The sequence below is a fragment of the Neoarius graeffei genome, chromosome 8 (genome assembly GCF_027579695.1).
Source record: "Neoarius graeffei isolate fNeoGra1 chromosome 8, fNeoGra1.pri, whole genome shotgun sequence".
Taxonomy (NCBI): domain Eukaryota; kingdom Metazoa; phylum Chordata; class Actinopteri; order Siluriformes; family Ariidae; genus Neoarius; species Neoarius graeffei.
In genome coordinates, this window is record NC_083576.1 from 72,425,542 (window position 1) to 72,444,399 (window position 18,858).

The window sequence follows — 18,858 nt, forward strand, 5'->3', positions numbered from 1 at the left end:
AGGACTTCTACATGTCGCTCTGGATAAGGAAGTCTGCCAAATGCAGCAAATGTAAACGTACATGTAAAAAGCCTTGTAGTTTCAGATCTCCACTAGGAGCAGCTGAACTCCTAATGTGCGTTTCCTAATTGATAAATTAACTGAAATCACCAGTCACTACTCACTGGTGATGCAAAAAAAAAAAAAAAAAAAAATCCAACAAAATAATCTCATTTAAAAATGATCCATCAAATTTATTTGTTCAAATTAAAGGCTTGACTTAAAGGGTCCTGCTTTACACATCAGCTCAAAGGCCTTGATGTTCTCTCCCTCATCCCGCCTCTAAAAACACATTTTCCACACATCTGCAACTCAGTCATCACAATCAGACAATCTGTCATGCACACAAGAGTCAGATTGATTGTATAAGTGCTCAAAAGGTCATTTTTTATTTTCATCATCCCCGTCGTCGTTGTCTTCTGTTGATCCTCCCCAGTTGAGCAGAGGTCTGCGGTCAGATGGGACACACGATCTGATCCTCTGCCACCGGTTTGGAGGCCATATGATGTGAGACGCTCTGCCATGGAGGAGTCCGAGCGAAACCTGCAGAAAGGCAATCCTGTTTACTGACCTTTTAAAAAAAATTATAATAATAATTTGCATTTCAATAAAAAAAAGTCAGCTGATGAAAGACTGAATAGAATAAGTACATGAGACTGATGATAAAGGTGTGATGTATCTCCTGATACTGAAATTTAAGAAGAAGAAGCCTTTATTTGTCACATGCACAATCAAGCACAGTGAAATTTCTCTCTGCATTTAACTCATCTGAAGCAGTGAACACACACACAAGTGAGCAATGAGCACACACACATACCCAGAGCAGTGGGCAGCTATGCTACAGCGCCCGGGGAGCAGTTGGGGGTTAGGTGCCTTGCTCAAGGCCGAACCTTCAGGCCATGTTAACCTAACCTGCACGTCTTTGGACTGTGGGGGAAACCGGAGCACCCGGAGGAAACCGACGCAGACACGGGGAGAACATGCACACACCCAGAAAGGCCCTCTATCGGTCACTGGACTCGAACCCAGAACCTTCTTGCTGTGAGGCAACGGTGCTAACCAGTACATGACTGTGCCTACTTTATACCTACTTTAGTATTACATAATCAGGGGCATCATGGGACATTTTATTTAACACCGTTTACATTGGTGCTGCTAGCAATGAGCTCCTCATAAGATGTTATGCTGTTTAAACAGCATCTTTAAACTTTAATGGTGCGCAAGGACGGCTGATATGTGTGCAGAGCTGTATCAGTCACGAAACATGAGTGCAAGGTGCCGTAAATAGCATCTCGAGTCACAAGCAATGTGTAATCATGGTTGAGAGGAAGCGTTCATGTGTCAGTGCTCAGTGCTCGCAGAATTGAGATGCTCTCTTTCACGTGTGGCAGTTTCTCTGCCTTCTCGCGTTGCTGCTCCACTGCATGCCTGCAAACTGTTGCTTAATAATGATCTCATCTCATCTCATTATCTGTAGCTGCTTTATCCTGTTCTACAGGGTCGCAGGCAAGCTGGAGCCTATCCCAGCTGACTACGGGCGAAAGGCGGGGTACACCCTGGACAAGTCGCCAGGTCGTCACAGGGCTGACACATAGACACAGACAACCATTCACACTCACATTCACACCTACGCTCAATTTAGAGTCACCAGTTAACCTAACCTGCATGTCTTTGGACTGTGGGGGAAACCGGAGCACCCGGAGGAAACCCACACAGACACGGGGAGAACATGCAAACTCCACACAGAAAGGCCCTCGCCGGAAATTTGGCCACTTTCACTACTTTGTAAATAAAAGTATTTAGTACATTAGTATAGAATAGTGCATTATTTATATACATATGTTTTGCTGTACATTGCTTATTATTCACCGATAACCTATTTGTTTATTTCTGTAATAAACCTATATTTAAATAATACTGGCTGACTTTTTTTCGTGGTCTATCAGATATACTCCGTTCAGCTAGCATGATATTGAACGAGTCAAAGACGAGTATTCATGAAGGCTAATGTGAGCTTAACCGCGACTCAGCGCCGTCAGCGCAGCAGTGAAGTCACCTTCCAGCTGGTGTAGCGTGAATGCTAATAAAGCAGTCAAGCCAGTGCTATTGAGAGCAAGTAGCACAGGCTAACGACCGAGAAACTAACCCTGTGTCCAAAATCGCTCACTCGTTCACTACTCCCTATATAGGGAATTACTGCAGAGAGGACTATATAGTGAGCTCATTGGTAAAATGAAAAAACGCTTTTGGACACTAGTTCGTCGTGCCGGTATTTACATCATTACTGTCGCACAATTAAACCGTGCCAGATCAGGCGGCTGGTGGGTTTTCAAAATAATAAATACATGCATGTATTTTGTGATAAATCCATATTGTACTGAGCGTATTTCCCATATTAATCAATACAAAGTACCTGCATCTTTCAGTTCTTTTTTTAAAATCAAGGCTGAATACTTTCTTCTTTGCTGCAGCCTTTTATTAAATCAAATTTGAGACTTTTAATTTGATTTCTTTCAGCGCAACCACAATGCATGATGGGATATATTGCTTTGGTTAGTGACCATCAGTTGTCCACTACTTTTCATGATGCATTGTGGGATACTTTGAGTGCACTATATAGGGTGTAAATAATCCTCACTAAGGTTTCGGACAGCACTACAAAATGGCGTCCACACTATATAGTGCCCTATATAGTGATTAGGGAGCACACATGCTTGCTACAGCGGTTTTCACTCAGACTTAAGTATTCATTTCTCTATGTAATTTACTTAGTTACTTTTAAAATCAACATCTAGAACTACACACAACGGAGCAACCTGGCAGCCTGCTGCTAATCCTTTGCCCTGTTGCTTTTTTGGTGTCTGGCTAAGTTTTGGCTGAGCTGAAGTCCCAGCTCTAATAGTAACAGTTCGTCACTGCATGTATGCATGAAGAATATCTAATGAAGTTTTAGTAGCCTTTCGGGTGTTCAACGCGTCTTTCTCTTTCCCGATGAACACAGAAATGATTGTGCGCACGCACAGCAGAAAACTCCCTCATTGGATATTTGCATCAGCTCCGATGTTTGATGTCATGTTGTCTTGACAACCATGCAATATCGTAAACATCTTCAACGCTCATTCTACATTGGGTAGCGTGACGTAATACACATAGGATAAGTGATATGCTAACAATATTGCATGCTATCAAACCAAATGAATGAAACCCGCTAGAAGGGAACAGAATACATGTTTTTATTCCATGGAAAAAGTGTCCTGTATGTATAATAATGATTAATATCCTATATATCTATTTAAATAATAATTTGTGCTATTTCTTTGATTTAGTATTTTTTGAACGAAAAGCTGAACACATTTCATTTACTATATGTTCAACGCAGTGGCGGCTGGTAGTCTTTCAAACAGGGGAGGCTGGTCGGTTACGATATTTCCAGATTTTCAAAGAAAAAAGAAAAAACACATCAATTTTGCCCATACTCTTGCCTCTGATCTGGCTGATTCTTGGCAGCGTCACAAACTGTGAAATAACAGGTTCTTTTGGCCCATTAGTCTACTGTCCAATATACATGATGGTGGTGTTGGGGGGGGTATATTTTAATATTTTATATTTTAAAATTGTGGCATGTTGTTTAAAAATTGATCATTATTGAAAGCAGCTCTTTGTCAGGAACCTCAGCAGTAACAGCAGAGTGTTCTGGAATAGGCACAAGCACTGACCTTGGGGAGCCAAACATAGAGCTGGGTGCCACACATTTCATTCAATGACACTTTCCCTATATTTTACTTATTTTGACTGAGAAATGTTTTATTGACAATTTTGATAACCCTTCACTTTTAATCCAGGTCTGTAGTGTGAAATGTTCTCGGCTGTGTTTTTGTTTAAAAATGTTTTCCAAATTGTAGTTGTGTTTAATTCATATCCAGAAAAATATATATTCCAATATAATATACTCAGCATAAACATTATAAATAGATTCTATATTTTTGGTCCATCCATGACATAAGTATTTACTGTTGTTGATGCGGGTCACGTATTATTCCCTACCTTTTTCACCAAGTCAATTTGAGGCGTTGGTCTACCTCTTTAATTTTAATTTTTTCATCGAAAGGAAGACTGGCAAATGGCTTCGCCAAAATTAAATCAACAATGCTTGGCATCCGTGCGCAGCTTTCTTGCTAGCTGACTAGCCCCCTCAAGTTCAAGTTCAGTCACTCAAACGAAATTTCTGGAACTAAGATAGCAAACTTGACAACACTATATTTACACTTTATTTACAATGAAAATACAAACTAAAAAAGCTGGTAGAAACTGTATGTAATGAATGAAATCGAAATGTAAGCTGATCTCTTACAATACGCCACACCACTTGCGAATCTGCATGGGACTGAACTGAAATTCACCACTGCCTGTCTATATTTGAAATGAGCTGTCAATCAAAGAAAATATCTGGCTGCTTTCACCAATCACCAGTCTCCTCGCGGAAAGCTTTGCCATGTCCCTCCCACTGTGAGGCTGGGAGTCCGGTGGGGCGGGTGTTTTCGCAGTATTTGTCCAATAATCGTCTTGCATTTTGATATTGAAAAGCGCATCGCTCCCAAATGCCACTGAAGTCCACTGAGGCTGGGAGTCTGTGGGCGGGCGTTTTCGCAGTATTTGTCCAATAATCGTCTTGCATTTTGATACTGAAAAGCGCATAGCTCCCAAATGCCACTGAAGTCCACTGAGGCTGGGCTGCATCGCGCTGTCACGAGAGGGAAAAACTCACGCGCACATTAGGCGAACTGGGGAAAGTTATAACGGAATGATTTCGCACTGTAGTTGGGTTGAGCACATATATTTCTATGATTCTGGATCTGAAATAGCAGGTCGGCTATAACATAAGCCTAGCGCAATTCATCCTACACGATGTTCGTCATTTTTAGAGGAGGCTGAGCCTCCCTCGTTGTCTTAGAGCAATCGCCCATGGTTCAACGTTAAGAAATTCCTCCATGTGCGTCATAACACGACTGTTATGCTTCTACTCTGAAGGTGGCTTAAGGTCAACAGAAAAATCAGTTCCACTTTCATAATCATGACACGTGTGCTGTTTTCGGTGCTGCTGATCAGTTCTTTAATAAAGTTGCCAGATCTTTAAATTATGCATGACTGAACAAGTGAGTAGCTTTCATGTACTGGTGAATGTAAAATATTATATAATTATTGGCCTTAAGGACTCTGTATAATGTTCTATTAAGGCACATGAAGAAGGTGAAGTTGTGAGGAACAGCACAGCTTTCAAACCAAACACTCGCACTGCGGAAGATTTACACAGTTCTTTACTTATAAGGGAGGTGATATGAGCAGTTTAGCAAAACACAAGACGACAAAGGTTTTATTGCGCTATTTACAACAACAGCTCGACTAAAATAGAACTCCACTTGCAATCTCTTTTTTTTTCCTCTTTGCCATTCATTGTGTACAGGCAGGAGTGAGAAAGAGATGCGACATTAGCCTGTGTAGCCTATCCATAAATTCCAAATCCTCAAGTACCAAGAGCAGAGGAATCTATCTGACCTTGGTTTTACTAATTTAAAATGGGTTTCTGCTCAGAACTGGGTCTTTGAGAGCATCCCTATCAATCACACAGTGTCACACAAGGCAGCTGTGCCTGGAGGTGAGACAGCTAACTGCCTTAATTTAAACACAGCTAGCAGACGCTCGTGATTGGCTAAGCTAATCACCCAGACAGCATAGCAATTATATTTTCATGAACTCCGGCCAGAGATTAAAAAAAAAAAAAAAAAAAATCAAATTCTTCAGAAGTTGCAAAGTTTCATTAATTAAAAGTTCAAAAATGAGTTATAATTTTAGATTTATAATGTGTCTTGTGAGAAATTAGGGACAACTGTTATAATGGTTAGATAATGGTTAAATTTATAATCACTATTACAGTACATTGCTTGATATCAAAATAAGAATCATTTACAACTATTCAGCCATCCATCCATCCGTTATCTGTAGCCGCTTATCCTGTTCTACAGGGTCGCAGGCAAGCTGGAGCCTATCCCAGCTGACTACGGGCGAGAGGCGGGATACACCCTGGACAAGTCGCCAGGTCATCACAGGGCTGACACATAGACACAGACAACCATTCACACTCACATTCACACCTACGCTCAATTTAGAGTCACCAGTTAACCTAACCTGCATGTCTTTGGACTGTGGGGGAAACCGGAGCACCCGGAGGAAACCCACGCGGACACGGGGAGAATATGCAAACTCCACACAGAAAGGCCCTCGCCGGCCACTGGGCTCAAACCCAGAACCTTCTTGCCGTGAGGCGACGGTGCTAACCACTACACCACCGTGCCGCCCCACACTATTCAGCCAATTTAGGTGTAAAACACTGCACTTAATCTATTTTTAATCAAGGAGAAAACAGTCTCTGACAATAGACAGCTGCACCACACGGGAGCCCGAGTTCTATATCTTATAAAGTGATAGCACATGCTCTTTACCGTTCTTTAGCTTTAAGGCTCAACCAGAGCCAATTCAATATGAAGTAATCAATCTGGCCGCAGACGGAGAGCGAGAGCCCAGTGTTTTGGGCAGCTGAGGAAGCCAGACAAAGCTCCAAGTACTTACTGCTCTCAGAATAGTTCTGTTTGGAGGATTTTTTGCAAATACCTGGAACGGCCGGAACGGATTAGCTGAACAGGGGGTTCAGGGATGCCGAGGTCTCTGGGTTAAAGAGTCTTAGTGCCATGGTATGGTATCACAGCTAAACCCATAGCATATACCTCCTGAACACTGTGTAATGAAACACATTAAACCATGATTGAGCTTCAGCTAAAGTTAATAAGTGAGACGTCAGTACCACAGGTTTAATGTGATATCATTTAAACAGAATACAACACAAAAAACCTGGAGCAACACAGACAACATGACATTAGTGACTCAGTATCCATGTGTCAAACTCGGATCTAATGAGATCTGCGTTTTCTCTCTTCGAACACACTTAGTTCACTCCATTTAGACAATCAATCAATCAATCAATCAATCAACTTTATTAAAATGTTAAACTTATAGCTGGCCACAAGGAGCCTACTAATTGGGGACCATGATATTAAGCTGATGAGTTTATATGGAAGGAATAAAACACTCCAAGACGTGCTGTAATAGAAAAATAATCAGCTGGGTCCAGATTTGAAGTGGAGCTACTTTTCCCACTTTAATTTGGATTCATTTCCTACAACAGCAAAGGAGAGTAATTCAAAAAGTTCTCGGACTCACCTGGAAACAAGGGGCGTAACTCCCATTTTGGGGCATAACTGTATAATATAAAGCCTTTTATTCTATCCACATTCACTGGATATGAGCAATCGTACACTCTGATTGGCTACTCTATTACTAGGATATCAGCTCATATACCGTGAGTAGAGAAAAACAAAATGGCAGAGCGCATCAAGTCAGATATATCACTTTATTATCAAGTATTTAAAAGAGACAGAAATAGAAAAAAAAGAATATTGTTCCCCCCCCCAATATCTCTTTTTCCACACTCCAGTCTAGTCAGTGGCACCAAACGGCCAAAAACCCTGAAGAAGAAAATAATGGCGGAGCGTGTTACTGAACCGGCCAAGGACAAGATAAAAACTTTACTCAAAAATTAAAAAGCCCAAAAATACAAAAATAAAGCAACAAAATATGGAATAAAAGTATTTGATGGCAAGAACATCTGTTTTTTTAATTTTTCAAGAATTATTATTATCGCATTTTTCACAAATTGCTCCTGTCATTTTGCCGGTTTGTTAACATTCTAAGCGGAAATGATTTTGTCAGACGTTTTGTATAAAGTTTCTATTTATCGAATTTGCAAAAAATAAAAATGCTCTGTTTCTCAAAATCCAGTGAATGTGGATCGAATAAAACAATTATTCCACTCAATTTCGTTGTACATGGCTTATGGCCAACTCAGTGCTACGCGCCTCATCGGCTATCAGCTCATGTATGACTCGATTTTGTGGAATAACTGTTAAATATCTCTGTCCACAAAAACTCAAATGCACGTCGTCATTTCTTTGAAGGTGACACTCTTTGAAAATCAGTAGGTGAGAGGGAAACCAAAAAATGGACAAAAAAGAAGCCAGAGCTGTGATCAAGTATCTGCATAAAAAGGGAATGACCCCCAAGGAAATCCATGAAGGCATGGTCAACACACTTGATGAGGACTCCCCTTGCTATTCAACCATAAAGAAGTGGGTTGCTGATTTCAAGCGGGGAACAAAGAGCACTGAAGACGACCCATGGTTGGGACACCCAAAATCAGCAACCATGGATGATCAAGTGGAGGCCATTCACTACATGGTCATGAACGATAGACGTGTGACTGTCCACCACATAGCGGAAACCATGGACATCAGCATTGGCTCAGTTCACACTGCTTTGACTGACATCTTAGGGATGAGCAAGCTGTCTGCATAAAGGGTGCCCCGAACGTTGACACCAGATCAAAAGTTGAACAGACTGGAAATTTTGAGGACACTTTTGACTCATTTTCATGCTGATCCAGCCAAATTCCTGAGGAGATCTGTGACCCAGGATGAGACATTGGTTCACCACTTTGATCCTGAATCAAATAATCAAAGGAAACGATAAAAACACACCGGCTCTCTGCCGCCCAAAAAGTTCAAGCAAGCGGCATCTGTCGGCAAGGCAGTGTTGTAGTCGAGTCACTAAACCTCGAGTCCAGGTCCAGTCTCCAAGTCATTAAAGAAAATTTCGAGTCGAGTCCACTATTGATCCGAGTCGAGTCCGACACTCCAACTGCATCATTTGACGGTGGTTGTTTTAGCGCCATTAACATTAGTTTGTTCCTGAACATGATGTATGAACAGGTGAACGTGCATTCTCTTTGTCAGGGAGTGTGAAGTATTCTGTCAGAAATCATTGGGAGACGGATGTAAATGCAGAAGGTGTGTTTATTAATACAAGTGAAGACAGAAACGATCCAGAACGGCAGGCAAAATCGCAAAACAGGCAATAGGTCGAGCGAAGCGCAAACGGGCTATCATAGACTCGGCAGAATCAAAGACGAGAAACAGGAAATCAGGGATCAGGAACCCAAACAAGGAAATAAGGCTCGGTAACATGTCAGCAACGTAACTCAATACTTTGCAAAGTAAGTGTGTTTTCACAGTTTTTATATACCGTAGGTGCGCAGGGCAGCACGGTGGTGTAGTGGTTAGCGCTGTCTCCTCACAGCAACAAGGTCCTGGGTTCGAGCCCAGTGGCCAACGAGGGCCTTTCTGTGTGGAGTTTGCATGTTCTCCCCGTGGCCGTGTGGGTTTCCTCTGGGTGCTCCGGTTTCCCCACAGTCCAAAGACATGCAGGTTAGGTTAACTGGTGACTCTAAATTGACCGTAGGTGTGAATGTGAGTGTGAATGGTTGTTTGTCTCTATGTGTCAGCCCTGTGATGACCTGGCGACTTGTCCAGGGTGTACCCCACCTCTCAGCCATAGTCAGCTGGGATAGGCTCCAGCTTGCCCGCGACCCTGTACAGGATAAGCGGCTACAGATGATGGATGGATGGATATAGGTGTGCTGATTGTGCCTTAATCCTGTGCAAGTCGTTTATGGCACATGTGCAAGAGTCCGCCTGGAGCGCGCCCGAGAGTCTATCTGATGCACATGCCAAGACGCTCAGGTGTGACACTTGCGCAAAATTACAGTAGTACAAAAATTAAGGTAGATATAAATATATTATGACATGTTACACAAAATAAAGAAAAATCTAAGTCCTCATCTCCAATTTATGAGTCCTAATGCAGTTAATGCACGAGTTCGAGTCCAAGTCCGAGTCATCAATGCTCAAGTCCAAGTCAAGTCACGGGTCCTTAAAATTAGGGCACGAGTCGGACTCGAGTACTACAAGCCTGCGGCAAGGTGATGGCTTCTGTGTTTTTGGAACAGTGAATGAGTGCTCATGACTGACTTCTTGCAAAAGGGTCAAACCATTAATGGGGACTACTTGCATCAGAATTGCGACAACTGAAAGAAGCAATCAAAGAAAGAAGGAGAGGAAAGAACGCTTCAAGCTGGTGTGATGTTGCTCCAGGACAATGCGCCCATCCACACAGCACAGCTAGCAGTGGCAGAAGCAGCCATATGTGGCTTTGAACTGTTTCCCCATGCGCCTTACTCACCCGACCTGACACCGCCTGACTCCTGTCCATTTCCCAAACTGAAATCCCACTCGTGTGGTCACCATTTTCAGAGTGATGACGAAGTCATCCATGCTGTTGAGGAGGATCTGGAGGCTCAAGATGTGACCTCCTTCCGTGTACGGATAGCGAAGCTTGAACATCAGTGGACTAAGTGCATTGAAGTTAAAGACGATGTTGAAAAATAACGCAAAAACAAACTTTCTCCTGTGATATTTTGTGGGTGAAGCCAAGAACTTTTTGAAGCACCTCGTATTCTGAAGTGTTTTATTTTTCGTATGCCTCAGCGATTTGACAAGGATTACATTTTTTACTCTACTAAAGAACGTCACATCATCCTTTTTATCTGTTTATAATTACACATAATCCAATGCAAGGTTTGCAAAGCAAGTACGCTATCGCGCATCCTCACCAGGCTCTACTTTGTCTCTCTTAACACAAAAATATTTACCTTGTCAAGAAACCACAGCTGAGAAACCATAAAAATCCTGAAGACACCCTGATCTCTGAGTGTTGCAGCGAATCTTACCTCTAACCCTCCAAAAATCCTGAATAAACCTCACAGAATATGTCACGTTTTTAAGTACGTGTCAACCATACGCATTAATGTGTAATTTCTTACTATAGGAATAATAAAATATTAGAATGACTGTGTTAATATAAACCTGTAATTCGTCTTACAGCTGGCACATCTGTCAAAGCTGCTGTTACCGAAAATGAATAAACACCTTCTAACCAATCAAAATAGAGAATTTCACATATGGGGTGTTAAAAAATAAGATCAAATCTCTACAGTGCTGTGACCTTTAAGAACCAGACGCACCCATGTGCTAGTCTTAATTACATGCTTTTTTTTCTTTTTACAAACAGTAAAAAACAGTGTTTAAAAGCCGAGATTTAAATCCTTCTTGGCGAGGATGAAAAATGAAGCCCCACATCCCACAGCCGCAGCCCCCCACCCCCACCCTCAACCCCTGTCTCACCCCGTAATGCATCAAGTCAAGGTGAAACTGCAGTCTGCACTAAAACGGCAAAAACAAACTGCCTGAAACGTACAGAAGGTATATTTCTACAGTGATATACGACCTGACAGTGTTTTGGCAAATATGTCTTGCATACCACTGTACAGTGCGGTCTGTGTGCAGGGGAGCAAGTGCAGCAAGCATTCTGAGTAATGGACGTGCACCAGTAATAAAAGAGACACCATGAGAAGCTTATTCATTTACTTCCAGACAAGAACCATCATTTAAAAAAAAAATGTGCCAGAGGACAAAAATACAGTAGTGTCGCTAAGAGCTTTAGGCAACAGAAAAAGACATTTGAATTTTCAGACACAAACTCCTGTCTCTGTAAAAACAGCCTCTGACCAGAAACACTTTCCTGAACACAAGCAGCACAACATCGAAAAGCTTTCTGGGGGAAAAAAAAAAAATCCTTCAACTGATACAGTAACTGCTTGAGCAGGGAGGAATAAAGAAAAGGGCAAAGTGACAGAAAAACACTGTTCTACTCAATAATACATTTAAAGGTTGTGTGTGTGTGTGTGTGTGTGTGTGTGTGTGTGTGTGTGTGTGTGTGTGTGTGTGTGTGTCAGTATAGCACACAGCGTGGGCGAGGTGGCAGAGCAGTGCACAGCTGTAAACAATGTCCTCAGGAAGTAGCTATCTCTGTGTTCCCTACGTTTTTCATACACTTTTTTGAAGCCATCTATTTCTGGTGGCATATGTCAATGAAGTCTTTGTGTTTGACCAATTCAAAGGTACCAACATTGCTAACAAGAAATTTCTCACAGGCAGAGAGATTAAAGAGAGTTTTACAAAATAAAGCTCTTAGTGTATGCCGGTGAATGAGACAGATAACTTTTTTTCGGTTTTGCACCAAGCAGTAAGTAAGAAAACAGCCAGACAAAAAGTTCTGCGTGACAGCTACAGAATAATAAGCAGCTCCTCCAACTTTTAATGCAACTAATTCCCACACAGTCCCAGCCACTTGTTTTCTACTGGTTCACAAACAGTGTTGCTAAGTTAGGACTTTGTCGCCCGCTCTGGCGGATTTTTAGACAACTTTAGAGACTTTATTAAAAAAAAAAAAGAGGGAGAGATGTTAGCAACTGTCAAGCACTCAGCATGGCTCTCAGGTGGGGTTTACATTAGACCGTATCAGCAGATCATCAGATTAGCGTTTTTAAAACGATTAGTGTGCACACAGCAACACCAATACACGATTCGCGTGCACACAGCAACGCCAATACACGGATACGCTCGGCTCCGCAGGCATCCTGCGCTCCAAATCACTCCGCCCTGAACAGCGAGTGCCCTCTGGAGGGTGCGCACTCCGGCCCTGCGCAGCTCACAGAGCGCGCGAGTGGAGCGCACGAGCAGTGATTCGGGACTGAGCCGCTGTGTGTGTGATCCCAGTGCATATCACTTATCACTTGCAAGTGGAAGGATGGCAAGCCTAAAGACCATCATAACTACACAATGATCAGTATTTGCATCAGTATTTGCAGTATTTTCATACTTTTATACTCTTTAATGAAAGGTGATACAAGGCGGAAGTCCGCGCCGTTTTTCAGCAGTCGCGTCACATGACCAACGCCAGCGAATCAGGAAGGTAGATGTCACAGTGACGTTGTCCAATGACGACGCCAGCTAGAGATCAGCACAGCATATCCGCGTATTCTCAATGTTTACACAGCACCGGAGCTGACACGATCTGGATTGAATACGTGGACGCTGGCGGATTCCCGTTTCCCGGCGTTTCCAGGCGGTTTAATGTAAACGGACAGTGCATCCGCGAAGAAAATGAGACAGATACGGTCTAATATAAACTTGGCCTCAAGCTCACAGCTACTGGTCACTGATCACCATTGTTCCCAAAGTTCATTCACTGATCACCATCGTTCCCAACATCCAATCACCATTGTTCCGAAAGTTCATTCACTGATCACCATTGTTCCCAACATCTAATCACTGATCACCAATGTTCCCAAAGCTCATTCACTGATCACCATCGTTCCCAATATCCAATCACTGATCACCATCGTTCCCAATATCCAATCACTGATCACCTTTGTTCTGAAGGTTTATTCACTGATCACCATTGTTCCCAACATCTAACCACTGATCATCATTGTCCCCAAAATCCAATCCCTAAGAACCATCATTCCCAACATCCAATCACTGATCACCATTGTTCCCAACATCCAATCACTGATCACCATCGTTCCCAACATCCAATCACTGATCACCATTGTTCCCAACATCCAATCACTGATCACCATCGTTCCCAACATCCAATCACTGATCATCTTTGTTCCGAAAGTTAATTCACTGATCACCATTGTTCCCAACATTTAACCACTGATCACCATTGTTCCCAAAATCCAATCCCTCAGAACCATCATTCCCAACATCTAATCACTGATCACCATTGTTCCCAACATCCAATCACTGATCACCATTGTTCCCAACATCCAATCACTGATCACCATCATTCCCAACATCCAATCACTGATCATCTTTGTTCCGAAAGTTCATTCACTGATCACCATTGTTCCCAACATTTAACCACTGATCACCATTGTTCCCAAAATCCAATCCCTAAGAACCATCATTCCCAACATCCAATCACTGATCACCATCATTCCCAACATCCAATCACTGATCACCATTGTTCCCAACATCCAATCACTGATAACCATTGTTCCCAAAGTCCATTAACTGATCACACAATAATTCCCACACAAAAGTTACACCACATAACCAGATTATGAATAAATCAATTACTTCTTCAATCAATTAAATACATTATGTGAGAAATGAATGATGGATTTACCGGTCCAAAGGTGTTGCTGTCAAAGCTGTGGCCGTGATGATCACCCTCGATCCACAGGTGTCCATCTGGAACTCTTATGTAACGGTTTTTATAGCCCAGGGTCCTGCAAAAAGTCAAACAAGCTGGAGATAAACACCCCTGTAGCATTTGAACACTAACATCCTGACTCAATCATTCCAGATACAACTCCTTGAAAACACGCCTATGTGATTTCTAATCCTCGTTACAGGACTGATATATGGGATAATATGAAATGCAATATCCTGTTTGCCATTGGCTTTCATTTCGGATCAATAATCAACGGCAATAAACCAAGAACAATTGTGCCGCTGTGTCATATCTGTAGTAGTGCTTTGGGAGGACCCTGGTCTAATTGGACAGGGGTCAAGAGTCTGCCGATATGAGTACGAGGAAGAGGAAAGAAGGCTTTCATCTAGGGCAGCATGAAATACACCGTCCAAAATTAAAGCTGAATTCACAATGAACTGAGATATCTTCACCACTGATTTACCGTCTTCGTATTAGTGCTGGAGTACAAAAACATTACTTGGAAACATCACTTCAGAGTCCAATGTCTGCAACAAATGGTTATTAAATGGAAAAGAAGGAAAAATTTAAACAACTGTTGCACAATTAGACTGTGACTACTTGTGAGGTGTCAACCTGCCAAATCAGTATTTTGTGAGTTTGACGGGCCAGAAACCAAAAGCTCATTTATACCAGAATCGTCTGTGAGGCGTTTTTCTGTTGTCTGTCTGACATCCGTCTTTTGTTATAGACAGAAGTTCATTGGAATCAATGCAGCGGTTTAGACCAGTAGAGCTTTAAAAGCGTATTATGCCCATAAACCCATGACAGGAGCATTTTTTTTTAACGCTTCAGTTCTGTTTTTTAGCACATAAGTCAGACAGAATAGAAATCCACACACACACAAAACCTGCCTCCTACTTTGTCAAATTAAAACACTGTGTTCAAGGACAGGAAATGCTACTTTGTGACATTGATGTCTTTCCATGTCATTGTTTATGCCATGAAGTTGTGATGGCATAAAACAAGAATTAAAATATTATTATAAATTCATGTGAGCATGTTTCTGTCTTAAATGTGTCTCTTGAAATGTCCATGGCACAGGCCACATCTTTTCAGGTTTCATCTTGTTTCTCATGAAGATTTCTTAACCGTTTATACCCCGTTACCTTGGTGATTACGCCAGTTTGGCCACTGACACAAATCCCAGTTTCGTCACTTCAGCCGTTTTTGCAGGGCACAAGCCTATATTTCTATATTCGCTCTCGAATATAGAAAATCGTGCTTCAGAGATGGAGACAGTGTAAACTGGCAAACACATGCATTCATTTACGTTTCACTCACGCCTACGTCTTGCTTGCTGTGTAAATTCTCTTTAAGGCTATTAATTTTCTGATATTCTATTATATTATACGGACACGAGTGTTTTACTGGGAAATACACCACTCGTATTTTTCATACAAGCTCCATCCGGGACATGAAGAACCAAAACCATGACATAAATCTCTATATGTAACTTGAGGAAATCAATGAATTGTTTTGATAAATTTTGGTACTTTTTGTTTGTGAATGTGTCGATATAATAAAAAGAAAATCACACGTTGGCTTGAAGATATGAAGTTTATCTTCTTGTGTTGAAAAACTCACATTTGTCAGACAAAATACATCACAGACCTGAGTGACACATTTAAATAATATTGGCTGGTGTTGAGTGGTATATCAGATATATTCCATTCAGACAGCATGATACTGAACGAGTCAAAAGCGAGTAGCTGAATGGAATATATCTGATATACCACAAAAAAAAAAGCCAGCAAATATTATTATTATTATACATACACATTCCTTTTGGGTGTTCAATGCATCTTTCTCTTTCAAAATTCTTTCAAAATCTTCCGTTTTTAGTGAAACAAACCTGGTGGCCATGTTTGTTTACGAACTGTCACAGTCACTCACTAGTGCGGAAGTTTTAGGTCTCCAACGTGTCTCTTTCCAGTTTTTCGATGTCCGTTGGGATGTTTTTCTCTTGTAAATATGCATGAAGAATATGTAATGAAGTTTTGGTAGCCTTTTGGGTGTTCAACACGTCTTTCTCTTTCCCGGCAAACAAAGAAATGCTTGTGCGTATGCGCAGCAGAAAACTCTCATCGAATATTCGCATCAGCTCTGACATGTAATGCCATGTTGTCTTGACAACCATGCAATATCGTAAACCATATTCAACGCTCATTCTCCATTAGGTAGAGTTATGTAATACACGTCAGATAAGCGATATGCTAACAATATTGCATGCTATCAAACCAAATGAATGAAACCTGCTAGAAGGGAATAGAACACGTTTTTATTCCATATAAAAAGTAGTCTGGTTAACACCAGACCATATCACAAGTGAAATATGGTCTGGAATCCGCCTATTGAATTTCTTGTAGGGGAGGTGTGGTTTACGATTGTCAACGGCCGTTTATTGGACGTTGCGAATGTCTATCATTTGGCGTATACGTAGCCCATGGCCAATCATGGCAGTTGTACCCGGTGACGTAGTTAGAGCGACGAAGAAGACGAAGAGGCGAAGAAGAGAAGGAAGGAGAAAGAGAAGGCAAAACAAAAATAGGAAAACAATGGCACCGAACGATTACTGCCGTTTGTGCAAGACAAAGCTTGATCAAAAGTTTGGTTCGTATCGCTCGCCGCCATGTTAAATATGATCCATAAACAGTCCCAAATAAACTACAAGCTTCCGTTTGTCGAGTAGTACTCGTCACTGTCTTTCCACCCCTCCCCACTCTCTGATTGGCTCCCTAACTCAGGCGAGCCTTTAGACCATAGTTTCCATGCTGTCTTTTCAGATCGGAACGATTGTGCAAAGCAGCATGGGATTTCCCAGGCTATATAAAAAGTGTCCTGTGTGTATAATCATTCCTGATACAGTGCCTTGCAAAAGTATTCATGCCCCTTGAACTTTTTCACATTTTTCCACCTTACAACCACGAACATAAAAGTTTTTTATTGAGATTTTATAGACCAACACAGAGTAGCACATAATTGTGAAGTGAAACGAAAATGATAAATGGTCTTCAAAATTTTAAACAGATAAAAATCTGAAAAATGTGGTGTGCATTAGTATTCAGCCCCCTGTACTTTGATACCTCTAAATACAATCCAGTGCAATCAATTGCCTTCAGAAGTCATCTAATTAGTTAATAGAGTCCTACTGTGTGTAATTTACTCTCAGCATAAATACACTTGTTCTGTGAAGGCCTCAGTGGTTTGTTAGAGAACACTGAAGAACAAACAGCATCATGAAGACCAAAGAACTCACCAGACAGGTCAGGGATAAAGTTCTGGAGAAGTTTAAAGCAGGGTTAGGTTATAAAAAAAATCCCAAGCTCTGAACATCTCAAGAAGCACTGTTCAATCCATCATTCAAACATGGAAAAAGTATGGCACAACTGCAAACCTACCAAGACATGGCTGTCCACCTAAACTGACAGAGCGAGCAAGGAGAGCACTGGTCAGAGAAGCAGCCAAGAGGCCCATGATCACTCTGGAGGAGCTGCAGAAATCCACAGCTCAGGTGGGAGAATCTGTGCACAGGACAACTATAAGTTGTAATAATAAATAATAAAATAATTACAAATAATAATAATAATAATATTCAGCTGCATGGTGAACCGTGTTAAGCGCTTTATAACCGAGAGAAACAGGAGCAGGATAGACGGAGCGGAGCAGAGCGAGGCTTCAAAATACAAACAGAAAAGAACAACAGCCGCCAACCTCAACAGCGCAGAGAACTCAGCAGCTGCTTTGGAGGACAATAAGCACATCTCTTGGCTCTCGAGTGAAGACCCGAGAGTCAAGACCAGTAACTTCACTTGTGTAACTCAACTGAGCAACACAACTGACAAGGCAAGATACACTACTGACTTACAGGCACAATGTGCTTCCAAAGGATCCCTGTGCTACACCTGCGACGTAGGCCTTTCTACCGCACCACTCGTTACAGAAATCTGTCTAACCTTCAGTTATTACAACCTGCCAGATCTACGTCCTTCGCTGTCGGACTATGGAACTGCCAATCAGCTGTTAACAAGGCCGACTTTATCTCTGCCTACGCTAGCAGTCTGTCTCTGAACCTGCTGGCACTCACCGAAACCTGGCTTAAACCGGAAGACACAGCGACCCCGGCAGCACTGTCATCTACCCATTCCCTCTCACACACCCCTCGGGTAATTCAACGAGGAGGAGGAACTGGGATCCTAGTTGACAATCAGTGGAGCTACACTACACTGCTGCCTAACAACATCTACAAGTCTTTTGAGTACCACGCTATCAAGGTGACAGCTCCAGCTAAAGTCACTGTTATCATCATCTACTGCCCCCCAGGACCACTGGGTGAATTCGTGGATGAGCTCGACATCTTGATCTCCTCCATTGATCTAGAGTGTCCCTTACTCGTCCTCGGTGACTTCAACATTCACCTCGACAAATCATATGCCACAGACTTCATCACTCTTATACACGCATTTGACCTAGAATTAGCTCTCCAACTCACAAGAATGGACACCAGCTCGACTTAATCCTAACAAAGAACTGTGTAGCGGAGGAAGTGACTGTTACACCACTACACATTTCTGATCACTACTTCGTTCGTTTTACTATCTCCCTCCCTGAACTACTGTCCACCCCTCCTACCATGGTCACCTTCAGACGTAACCTACGTAACCTGCCAATTACTAGTCTTGCTTCAGCTGT

General features: G+C 42.0%; 1 protein-coding gene across 2 annotated transcripts in view; it reads right to left on the reverse strand.

Annotated features, from left to right (window-relative positions):
• Positions 1-212: 212 nt before the first annotated feature.
• immp2l (inner mitochondrial membrane peptidase subunit 2) overlaps positions 213-18,858 on the reverse strand; it is a 337,482-nt gene continuing 318,836 nt past the window's right edge. For both annotated transcript variants that reach the window (XM_060928205.1, XM_060928206.1), the window contains exons 5-6: positions 14,080-14,182; positions 213-582 (exon numbers count right to left, since the gene is read on the reverse strand). In XM_060928205.1, coding sequence (XP_060784188.1) covers positions 421-582; positions 14,080-14,182 — 265 coding nt within the window. In that variant the 3' untranslated portion in view covers positions 213-420. The remainder of the gene's footprint in view (positions 583-14,079; positions 14,183-18,858) is intronic.